The sequence below is a fragment of the Astatotilapia calliptera genome, chromosome 3 (assembly GCF_964374335.1).
Source record: "Astatotilapia calliptera chromosome 3, fAstCal68.1, whole genome shotgun sequence".
NCBI classification, from domain to species: Eukaryota; Metazoa; Chordata; class Actinopteri; order Cichliformes; family Cichlidae; genus Astatotilapia; species Astatotilapia calliptera.
The window spans coordinates 44,547,354-44,559,611 of record NC_137424.1 but is presented as its reverse complement, the minus strand read 5'-3'; the positions used below and the strand labels follow the sequence as shown (position 1 = coordinate 44,559,611).

Below are 12,258 nucleotides of genomic sequence, written 5' to 3'. Positions count from 1 at the left end.
TTTGAATGGGATTATATAATTATAGTTTTGCCGTGTGTGTTTTTTCTTATTTTTCTTATCCGAAGCCGTAATTACTGCGCACAGCCATGGGTCGTTACTCCTTTCAGCTGGCCTAATCTCACAGAGTATGAATAGAAACTGTCAATCAGACGCTGCACTCTGCGGAGAGACAAGAGGGGACTGATTGCTGCTGCTGCACAGCGACACACACACACACACACACACACACACACACACACACACACACACACACACACACACACACACACACACACACACACACACACACCTTCTTCCTCGTTGTCTCCAATGTTTTTGCCCTCCAAAAAACAGATTTTTCCCTCCATATTCAATTTTCTGAAGACTCCTCATAGCTTGATTTCTTTGGGTGTTTTTAGGAAACATTTTCATGTTTCTAATATGTTAACAAGTACAGATTATTTATTTATTTATTGGCTGCTACATTTGATGCCTAATTGTACCCCAGTACTTCCATTCAGGCCTGGCTGCCGACTGACACACCTGCTTGTTTAGGCTTTTTAGAGAGCGTTAGATGGATGGACGCATGCATGATAGAGAGATCAAGACGGGGACAACCCTGTGTTGTTAATAAACAGTGAACGTGCACAAACAGTGGTTGCATGAAATTAAAAGACACGGCTGAATTTGTGCAATAGTAAACAGATCGGTCCTCTTCAAAAGATGCCCCAAAACAAACAGGAGATACAGTGTTTTGTTTCACCTTAAATGCTTCATATCAAAAACATTTACTGTGGCGATATAGGGAAGCACTTAAATGCTGGTGTACATTTAAGAAACATTTGGATGCTTTTTATATGTTAATACAGCATCAATTTACACGCGTTTAATACCGAAGTGGTTCTGTGTAATGTTTTTATTCTAAGTGCCCTCATTCGTAATTTCAGTTAAGATGTTTGTTTTTTTCCAACATACTGACTTTCTTAAACTTTCCTTTTGCGCTTCATTTTATAGTCTGCACTCGTCACTATTCATTAAATGTCGCTATCGCATTGGAAGTATAAAATAATGCATAATAATAACAATAATCTTTTTTTAGAAAGTTTTTTTCCTTATGCTGTGCTGATCTGAGTTCAGGTTTATCCTGAAAAACAACAACAACAACAAATTTCCCCCACTTTTGTTTTTTAGTATCATCATGGTGAGATCCAAATTTAATCTCCTGAAATCTCACTTACATTAAATCAAAGCGCATATTCTGCGTCACATGATACCGGTGTTTACATCCACCCAGACCTGCGCACTGTTTGGAAAAGCTCGTGCCCAAAGGCCAAAAGAAAAAAACGCTTTATTTGCACCATTCACCGACTGCCTCATCTGCGCCCCCACCACCACCACCACCGCCACCCCGTGTACGGATTGCGGCCTCGTGGAGATGAATCTGATCAATCAGATCAATCAACAGAGATTACTGTAATCCCGGAGGTCAGTGGGAGGGCACACATCTCACACAAGCTCTGCGCAAACATGTCCACGTGTAAGAATCCATGTAACGATTTTTATTAGAATTGTTAGAGTTTTCACTTTAACTTCATTTAATGAGCAAACCTGAGTGTTGCCTCTGTGGAGCCATGCCAAACACAGCTATGTGAATATAAAAAACAAGTGAAGTTTTTATCACAATTTAAAGGGGGAAAGTCTCCCACTGGAAGATTTCAAACGAGGACATAAAAGGCTGCACGAGCCTCTTAGAAACTCTTTTAAAACAAAAAACAAAACAAAACAAAAAAACCACAAACAAAGTGCGTTAGATGTCACACACGAGCCTCCACGGAGTTCCTGTTTGTTCGGTAAATGTGCGCGTGCAGTGTGTGTGAATGCTGCTGCTCGTTAAAACGGACGCAGAGGAGCTCTGGCCCGTTGAAGGTTTCTCTACAAAGTTTTTACGTACAAAGTGGAGGAAACTAACTTTAACAAGTGGTCCACAGTGTGGTGGTTTACACAAAAAATCCCAGGTTCAGTCCCGGGAGGAAAAGACCCGCCAAATAAAACCTGTGGAGTGACGCTCTGTAGACAAAGTAGCCTTCTGTGTGGCTCTAAGGTCAAACTGTTTGAACGAAATGTACCTTTTTATAAATATGATTTCGTGTTGGTATTGAAATGCGCGATTACTGCTCTAAAATCTTCTTATTTTATTTATTTTTTTGCCCGTGGACTACTGAATATAATAATAAGCATGAGAAATACACAAATTTCAATTTTAGATTCAGTTCTCCCCGTTTAAAATCTGCAACAACAAAAAGAAAAGAAAGAAGAAAAATCAATATTTTTTTAAACGGAAGGAAAACTTTTGAATATAACGCCACACTTCAAAGTTACACAAACTACACTATCGTTGTGGTAATGTTTTAAATTAGAATTTCACTTGAAATTAAATGAGTTTAACTAATAATGAATTTAAATTATTATTATTAGAGTTTTACAGCATTTATTAGAAACACACAGAAAATTATCAATGTGATAATTCAGAGCGCTTGTCTGGTGTCCTCATACATGTTGCCTTTTGGTTTCTTCCACGGGATCCAAACACCGCTGCTGCTTACACTGGTCCAAACGTGACCACATATGAAAACTACTAAAGTTATGTTAGTTGTGCTTCTGTCTCCTCACCGAGTATTTAAAGAGCTACTGACTCCTGCTTTTGTGCACGTCATTATTCAAAGACATGAGTTCACTTTAACAACAGGAGGAGTCTCAAATGACAAAGAAAACAAGAAAGTAGAAAATCACAAGGTTATTAGTTTAAATGCAGATCCGTGCAGCTCTGCATTTCCCCCCAGACTACTTTTTTTTTCCGAGAAAGAAAAAGTTAAAAGCGAGCTGTGATCTCAGTCTTAGGTCAAACGGCTGTTTGTCCTTTTTTTTTTTCTTTTTTAAATGATTTTTAGTTTGATGCGGCAGCATCGGGGCTGGCGAATCCGGGTTTAGTTCAGGACTACAGAGGGTCCCAGGAGCGCAGAGACCTCTGTGATCTGAACACTGCGGACTTTCTTCAAACTTTTCTTTTCTTTGTTTTTGTCCCCAAAGCCGCCCATCAACTGATGAGAAGAAAACAAATCTGAAGGTCAAACGTAAGCAAATTAGAAATGCGTCAGTTTGGTGTTGTGTGGACGTTTGTGGGAGGGTTGCGACCTTTGAAACTGCGACATTACGCAGTTGCAAGAGCGGCGGTTATTTAAGATTGGTTATATAATGTTTGGAAACGAGCTGGAGAGGAATAAAGGAGAGAATCCACAACATCCTCTCCTGCTTTCTCACGGTGCTGCGTCTGCTTTTATTTATTGATTTATTTATAGGAGAAATTCCAGTGTGGAAGTTTTAAAGCGGAGCGTAAACTCAAGAATCGGGAGTAATGGCACATCGTCCCGGTTATAATTTTGATGCAGGCCTGCAGGTTGTTAAACAACTAAACCTGAACACGATGAGAACTTTTGTTGTTGTGTGTGCACAGCCTGCCTGTAGATGTTCAGATAAAGTCTCTCTCTAAAAATATATATATTTATATTATTTATATTTCTACTTCTACACTTCATTTAATAGGATTGCTGTGTTGTCTGTTGTGTGGGTGCATGCTGCTCTAGAATTAATAAAGTTTCTCTGATTTTGAGTCCTGACAGACATATATGGAAATATGAGGTGGATGAGACTTTTTCTTCAACCTTTGTAATCCCATGTATTCAATTAAAATTATAATTGAACACAGACAAAAATATTATTATAATTCTAGATCATGATCCAAGAAAAAGAAAAGGAGTGTAGTCTGTACTGTTTGGGACATTTACAGTAAATCACTAAATCTGACTAAGAGGAGGATGTCATGAGGTTTGTGTGTTGGACAGAAACATGAACTGAATTCTTGTAAAGCTTCCATGAACCGGTTACAAGTACATTTTGTGTTCAGTCTCATGCGAAACTTTTCTCCACAAAGATCCTGTAATGTCGAGAACATAAAGTAACCCTAAATCAAGTGAAGACTTCACAATTCATCTAAATTTTTTAGAGGGTAAAAAACTTTTTTTTTCCCTATCCACTGAAGTCAAATAAAGAAATACTTTGTGTAAAAGACTGAATAGACTTTCTGCAGGATATCTGTTGTGCAGTGACAGTGGAGACTGCCACCAAGCATCCTTGAAATGCACTGACAGCGGACACAAAGAGCAGCCAGACTCAAACATATACATTTTTTTTAATCCATTTTCAACATTAAAAATACAAATCAAACATACCGGGAGCAACAAATAAACTGCTACATTCCTGAAACCTATCGAGCACTTCAGCTTTACACTAAGATGGATCTCTGACCTATCGTGCACAAACAAACATCAAAATAATCTATCCAATCTTTACTATACCCAGTGCGCGTGGTCTAATAATAAGAAAAAAAATTACACGCTAAATTGAATTCTTTAAGGCTGAATGCAACCAACAACAGAACGAGTAACAACAAAAACATGAACATTAACCAGCAGGAAGGAGATGTTAGGACTTCTTTCAGAGGAGATTATAAAGAGACGGCAGTGCAGCCAGATCATGGCACTTGATCTTTTAAGCACAAATTTAAGTTAGCAGAGCTCCCTCTGATCTGCAGTTGCACTGTGAAGACGGCGCTGGGACAGAGAGGTGGTGGAAGTAGTGGTTTGAAACCTGCAAACTTCCAAAGTTTAGGTGCTTCCGGTTTATGACCCCAGATGTTTGAGTCCTGGGTGGCTCGGACTAACACTGGCTAAACCTGAAAACTGCTCGGGTGACAGGATGCAGACGGATGAACAACGGGGAGTTAAGAGACAACGGGATGTGGCGATGAAAGGCACTTTTCTGAAGGCTTCATGGATTAAAGCAAGAGATTGGAGCTTGAATAGCTGAAAGGAAAAAGCCCCTCAGAGACTTAAATACCAAAGGATGGTGGTCAGTGTGTGTTAAAGCACTGCTTTAAGGGTCTACACATGGGCAGGAGATGTTGGTCCAGGGAAAAGTTTGGGATAAAATAATGAAAATGTTTTTAAAATGATTATTCGATAATAATATAACAACAATATTTAAACAAATTCATCAGCCAATTCTTTCACCCCAGTTTAACACCCTTAAAACAACTACAGGCTATGCACACGTACACCGAATATTTGATTCGATCTTGTTTTGGTTACACATTTGTTTTTAATTTGGGGAAAACTGGTGAGTCAACAGCATCTGTAGCTCAGCAACAACAACAACAACAAAAAGAAGAAGAAGAAAAAGAAAAGACGAGACTTAAAACACGAGAGGTAAACGTCAGATTTTGATGTCAGCTCCTCTTAAATGGTAAATGGTCTGTATTTGTATAGCGCTTTACTTGGTCCTAAGGACCCCAAAAAAGAACGAGAAGGAGCTTTTAAAGTACACACACCTATCACACAGAGTGAAAACCAGCTTAGAAAATCCTGACATATGTCAGCAGATCAGTGCCAGATAGCAGGAGAGCAGGTACTGAAGCATCACTTTCCCCTCCCTCCAGTGTGGCAGCTGTACATTCATTCCTCACCTACTGAAACAAGCCTATGTTTTATTTTGAAAGGCAGACTGGGGAAAGTGAAATGTTTGGGGCAGGTTGGTTCAAATACAACAGAAATATTAGGTATACCTGCTGAGATGGGTTTAACATGAACACTGAAGATGCAGACACATTTTATATTTAGGTCTTCCTTTAAATAGAGAACACTGCAGCACAACTGGTAAAAGATGGCCTTGAGATTGGAGCAGCAACGGATGCAGAGTTCTTTAGCACCCCTGATAGTCACACAGAGGTATTGCATGTTAAACAATGTTCCTAATTCGCTCTCGTCCTCCCTGAATTGCGCAGATTAGAGCCTTAATTTAGGGTCAAGCTTTTGAAGTCGTAAATGAGCCCTTGTTTACTCCTAACTCTATGAATCCAGGCGGGCTTTGCACATCAGAAAAAGACTAAAACTGAACCACAAGTAGTTGTGAGGCTGTGCTGATTTACAGGCAGACGCTGCCCTCTAACGGATGAACAAGGAAAGCACAACAGTTGAAGACAGAAAAGCAAGAGGACTTAATTACATGTTCCTTCAGAGTGAAGGTCAGAGCTGAGGAATGTTTTTCACGTCTCAGGATGAAAACCATTTCTGAGGTCCAGTGAACAGTGAATCACACCAGAGGTGGAAAAGCTGCACAGCCCGTGGCACTAATAGTGTGTGTGTGTGTGTGTGTATTAACGGGCAGCTCAGGAGGTTTCTGTTTCTTTTTCTATCTGTGAAGATGGCAGGTGTGTGAACTTCTGTAGGCGTTTGTGGATGTGTGAAACAACTGGGAACAGAAGGCTGACATTTAGTCAAATCCCTGCCAGTCACTCTGCTCAGAGTCGTACTCGAGCTCCGGACCGATGCAGCGAACGCCTTCCAGCAGCATGGGGGTACCATGGTGACGATCTGGACAAGAGGCAGAGAGACAAAAAGAAATCGTTACTCTAATCAGTGCGATTCTTACATTACAATATGAACTGTAATGAGAGATTAATCAAGGCTGTCGACTGCTAAGGGCATGCTGGGAAATAACCTGCTTCACTAGCCTGAATTTACTGTAAGAGGCATTTAATGAAACTAAATAATCTAAATGTTAATTTAAAACAAAATAAATACAGATTCTGATCCTGCACATATTCAAGACTCTTGTAGCTTTCTTTACAAACCTAAATGTGATAAGTCAATAGTTATGTGGGAAATTTACATTTGAAAAAAGTAAAAAGACCTTTGATCATGTAGTACTATATGGCCCAGTGTTCAGGCATGAAACTGGTCTGCACATAAAAACTACAAATTTTAAATATGAACTTTAAGGCTTTTAGACGTGGAGGCGGCTCTTTGTGATTGAGCATAAGAGTCGATATCCGGCCACTAGATGGCTGCAGAGTCTAAAATCTGCAGAGAAACAAGTCCGAATTTCTGGACGTTCTAGTACCAGGAAGCCTTGTGCTGTTAGTTTAGAGTGGATGGCGTTATGAGAGTGGCTGTCCCAGCACGAAGCCTGAATGACCTAAAAGTAACAAATTTTATTTCTCGCTCAAATTAAAGAAACATTGGATATCTATAACTTTTTCTTTCTGATATCTCTTCCTGTTTAATCTCCCTTCCCACTATTGCCAAGTGCTCCCTCATACAGGACTGTGTGATTGCTGGGGTTTCCTCTCTAATACTGTAGTGTCTGTACCTTAAAATATAAAGTGCCTTGAAGTGATTGTCACTGTGAATTGGTGCTGTTTAAATAAAGCAGAACTGAATCGAATGTGGTCCATGAACTAAATCAATTTGAAACCCTTCAGCTAGACACAACCACTGAAAGTCAGGCACTGGAAATGTCTGACAGGAGTCAGTTATTTGGAGCTACATTACAATCTGACAATAACCTTTGATGGCATGTTCTGGTGCAATAACAATAAAACATCGTCAGCCTATTCCAGCCACACCTTTGCACATTATGAACAGTGTTTCACAACATCAAAGTATTTGAGCAAACAGAGGCAAAAAAGAGAGTGACATATTTTCCTTCCTTTAAGTCTTGTTGTAGAGCATTTAGAAGTGGAAACATGACCTGTGAGCACTTGGCTTTAAAAAGCTCAGGCATCGGTCTCAAACTCATGTATATAATCCACGATGTGCACACGGTGTGAGAGACACAGACCGAGCGGCTCCTTTAAGAGAGGCAGCCCCCTTTTTCACCCCCCTCCTCCTTCTCCCCTGAGGCATCTACTCTACTTCTCCACAGTCCCTCCCCCCACCCTGCAGCAGCAGGCGCATGCTTTTTTTCGTGACTGCAGGATACACATGCAGCAACGCATTGGTGGTTCAGTGGTAGAATTCTCGCCTGCCACGCGGGAGGCCCGGGTTCGATTCCCGGCCAATGCAATTTCTTTAATTTTTTTTCCCCCCAGCCCTAATACTGCCAAAATTACTGCCAGAAGTCTGTCGTAGACTTTAAAATACACAGCTGAATGTACAGTTACAAAGCTTAAAATTTTCACAAGTAACACATCCCCTTCCCCTCTGGACACACGATATATGTCCATGAAATAACTAAACTACTCATCCAGGCCATCATAGTCTAAGGACCTTGGAAAGAAAAGCGTCTGGACTTCTTTAAGTTGCTTGAAGACGTTTCACCTCTCATCCGAGAAGCTTCTTCAGTTCAAAGGGTCAAATGGTGGAGAGTCCCAGATCAAACTACTCCCACACGTTTGCGAGCTTGTCTGCAGCCACTCCTATTGTTATCTTACCTACTTGCAACATGTGAAACTCACTAATCTGCTTTCTAACAGTACATGTTTTGATCGTCACCGGTGAGTGGCTAAAGACTTAAAGCACTTTGACATCAGGTGATTCTTTTTACCATACTGTTTTGGATACACCGTTTTTTTAAGGTATTAAGAAATAACGTATATGGGCTCCAACAAACGACCACCTTAAGAATAGATGAACATAAAAATAACTAGCAGTTCAAGCTTTCATCAAATTAGATTAAAATATTGGGAATGTCTATTACAGTTTCCCTACAAGATAAAATCACTTTTTACATTTTAATAACTAACTAAAAACTACCATTAGGACGCTTCCTATCAGCCTCACTGGATATATAATAATTAACTATACATCGGATAACAACCATGTGTATTTATACAAGACTAAAGGCTCAGCCTGCAGCTGAGTTGTATTATACTCCGTCACTGATCTGATGTGAGCGGTACAGCTGACGTAGAGTTTAATCCATTGATCTGGTTTTCATCCAGGACTCAGTTACACACAAACATCTGAACAGATGTTCAGGCCACATTATGAGGATAAAAATAAACACTAAACAACACAGCCATCATTCATCCTCAACTACGCAAGTACCACACACGCACGCACGCACGCACGCACGCACGCACACACACACACACACACACCACGTTCTGCTATATTTACACAGACACAGATGGAAAAACACACTGCGCACCCCCTTTAACTAATTCTTTAACTAATTCTCCATCTGCTGAGAGAAACGCCACAGACTAATTCAGTCTCACTGACATGGATTGAAGAGGAGGATGCAAATTTATTATTACAGCCTCCGCGCAGCAGGACAGAGCAGAACAAAAGATTTATGGATTACAAGAGCCATATTGTTTCTGTCGTATCCCTCACCACAGAAAAGGGGACTTTTTAAAATGATTTTTCGGTTAGTATTTCTGAACATTTTTGTTTTTATTATTTTAAAAAATTTGACCACAAAAAAATTTAGCCTTTCTTTTTTAGTGGTTCATTGTGACTTACTTTGGTTGTTGTTTTAAAAGTTATTCAGACCCAAAAATTCAAAGTAACCAGCAGGTGGCAGCAGCACACCAGAAACAAGCGACCTTTGGGATTATCTGTTAGTTCTCCCTTTAAAACCAAAGAAGAAATGACTGATCATTTATAAATTAAAAAGTAAAATATAATGAAAATACACTCACAGGACACTTTATTAGGTACACTTTACTAGAACCGCGTTGGCCCTCTTTTTACCTTCAACATTGCTTTAATTCTTCATGATTCAACAAAGTGCCGGAAACATTCCTCCGAGATTTTGGTCCATGTTGACATGACAGCGTCACACAGCTGCCGCACATCCATGATGTGAATCTCCTGTTCCACCACATCCCAAAGGTCATGTCTACATGGATAAAAGCATCGAGCTGCTGCAATGTGACTCGCAGAGTAGGCGCTTTCATTGATGCGTCCTTGAACAGGTGTACTCAATGAAGCGGTCAGTGAGGGCAAATTCTGACGTTATGTAGTTTGATCATTTAACTTTATAGGTCATTTAACAGTCTGGGAGAACTACCAATTATATATTAATTATCAAATAAATCATTTATCAATAAGTTAATCAGGTATTTATGTATTTTACCTCATGTAAGAAGACATGGAGGAACAAACAAACAAAAAAAAACACTTTTAAGAACCACTTCAGATTTTAGAAAACCTGTGGAAAATGTATGATTTGTTTCCACAAGTTTATGAAATTTTATTAATCAAATTAAGTGATAAAAACTAAACCAAATGGCTCCTGGTCAGTTTGTCCTCTACACTTAATGAGGTAAATCGTCTTTGGCCTTCCTTCGAGGTTTCATGAGCCTTAGCAACTAATCTATGGAAGCCTTCCAGTCATTTCAGTTTAATAAGTTCCCAAATGATTAATGGTTTTATAATAGAAAGTCTCACGGGCATAGGTAGTCGTATGGTAATGACTGAAAAATCAATCAACTACACAATGCCTCAGCTATAAAAAAAAGAAAAAGGTCTTTTATAGGATACAATGTGGTGTATTTGTAACTATTTATACAGAAGAAGCAGACAAGATTATATTATCACATATATGTTGTTAAACACAACCTTACCCATGACTCTGGCGTGAACTTTAACTCTGACGCAGACGTCGTCGTTGGTCTCGCTCAGCAGCCTCACCTCCTCACACAGAACTCCCTCGTGCTGGGTTATGTACTCGCACGTTATCTTCAGACCTCCTGGAGAGACATGCAGGACAAAAAAATAGCAACAAAGACAGAAAAGAGAGTAAGTTTCCTCTTTATTGGCACATTTTACTAACGCACGCACATCTCTACTTTATCGTCTCTGCGTGAGATGTTTTTCATAAGGATAATTCGAGTGTCAGACAATCCAGAACAAAATGTCAACAGGATGGAAAAAAAACAAACACAACTGACTGATAAGCACATGAATATATACACACACACACGCGCACACACACACACACAAGACAAACATAGTAGCACACCTGTTAACATAATCAGGCTGAGAGTAATATAAAGGGTGTGACGATAAACTGAAAGTAAAGGTCAGTAACCTGCTTCAATTACAGGCATGCAGTCGGCATGACTCCCAGAAACCTCTGACCCATTTCAGCTGTTTTATTGGCCAGGAGAAGCTCACGTTCATGCTAGCAGTTAAAAAATGTCTTTTTTTAGCCCACACAGGTGGCAGATGTTTAGGGTTTACCGACTATTGCGGCATGACGGGCGGCAGGAACACAGAGAAACACAGGAAAGCGTCTGAAAGTCAGATCTGTTCCTATGATTTTTTTTTTTTTTTTTCAAAGAAGGATCTCTGTGCTGACATGAGCTGAACTGTCTGCTGCTGTAATCCTCAGCCATCTGGAACTCTGCAGCCTGTGACTGTGCTGCCGAGTTACTTACTTTTTAGCTTAGCTATGCTTTCGAAAAATATGACTGCCACTATCCTTCAACACAGTCCGAACTCTCTGAGGCAGCTTTCTTGTAATGTCTTCAAGTTGGAATAGTTCTTGAGGGTTCTTGAAGGACAGTCAAAGCCCTTTTTTGGATGTTTCTGCCTTTTATTATGTTCTCTGTCAACACACTGCGTCAATAATGTTGAGTTACGATGAATTATAATCTGTTTTTTAATGCTGTTGCCAATCAGTCGATTTCCAGTTGGAACTGCACAGTGGATCATTTTGCAGATCAACATTAGCCGAGGTGGAGGTGGCAGAAAGCAGATGTAAGATTTTCACTGGGAGTGACAAGAATGGACAAGATTAGAAATGAGTGCATCAGAGGGATGGCTCAGGCAGTTTGGTGGCAAAGTTAGAGAGACAAGACTGAGATGTTTGCATATGTGCAGAGCAGAGACAGAGGATATATCGGACAAAGGGTGTTGAAGATGGAGCAGGCAGGCAGGAAGAAAGGAAGACAACAGTTGAGGTTCCTGGATGTAGTGAAGGACATGCAGAGGGTTGGTGTTGACAAGGTGAGGTGGAGGAAGATGATCCACTGTGGCAATTCCCTAAAAGGAATCGGCCGAAGAAGAAGAAGAAGCATGGTGTTACTAGCAATTTAATGTCTATGACAACAAAGAGTATAAAACCTCAGCATTGGTGCCCTGGATGGTTTACCTGTCTTGTGATCATTCACTGGAGATAGGTGAGATAGTTGGTCAGTGAAAACGTGTTACAGAATATGAAATGTCTCATTTTCCCTACATTTTGATATCAGGTCATCTTCGAGCCATGATTCCTCAAAGCAGTTTTCTAATATGATCATAGTCTGAGGTGTTCAGTTGGGAACTTTTTTTTTTTATGAGATTTTGATATAAAATGACCCAAATGTATTGTAAACACAGTACCAATGACCTTTATACCACAAAAGGTCTGCCTGACTCACAGTTTAAACAG

At 40.0% G+C, this 12,258-nt stretch overlaps 1 protein-coding gene and 1 non-coding gene across 3 annotated transcripts in view; one reads left to right on the top strand and one right to left on the bottom strand.

Annotated features, from left to right (window-relative positions):
• Positions 1 to 4,206: 4,206 nt before the first annotated feature.
• Positions 4,207 to 12,258, bottom strand: part of adisspb (adipose secreted signaling protein b) — a 52,558-nt gene continuing 44,506 nt past the window's right edge. For both annotated transcript variants that reach the window (XM_080291167.1, XM_080291165.1), the window contains exons 5-6: positions 10,448 to 10,573; positions 4,207 to 6,464 (exon numbers count right to left, since the gene is read on the bottom strand). In XM_080291167.1, coding sequence (XP_080147293.1) covers positions 6,364 to 6,464; positions 10,448 to 10,573 — 227 coding nt within the window. In that variant the 3' untranslated portion in view covers positions 4,207 to 6,363. The remainder of the gene's footprint in view (positions 6,465 to 10,447; positions 10,574 to 12,258) is intronic.
• On the top strand, positions 7,867 to 7,937 carry trnag-gcc (transfer RNA glycine (anticodon GCC)). The gene has a single exon. It is a non-coding gene; the product is annotated as a tRNA-Gly (tRNA).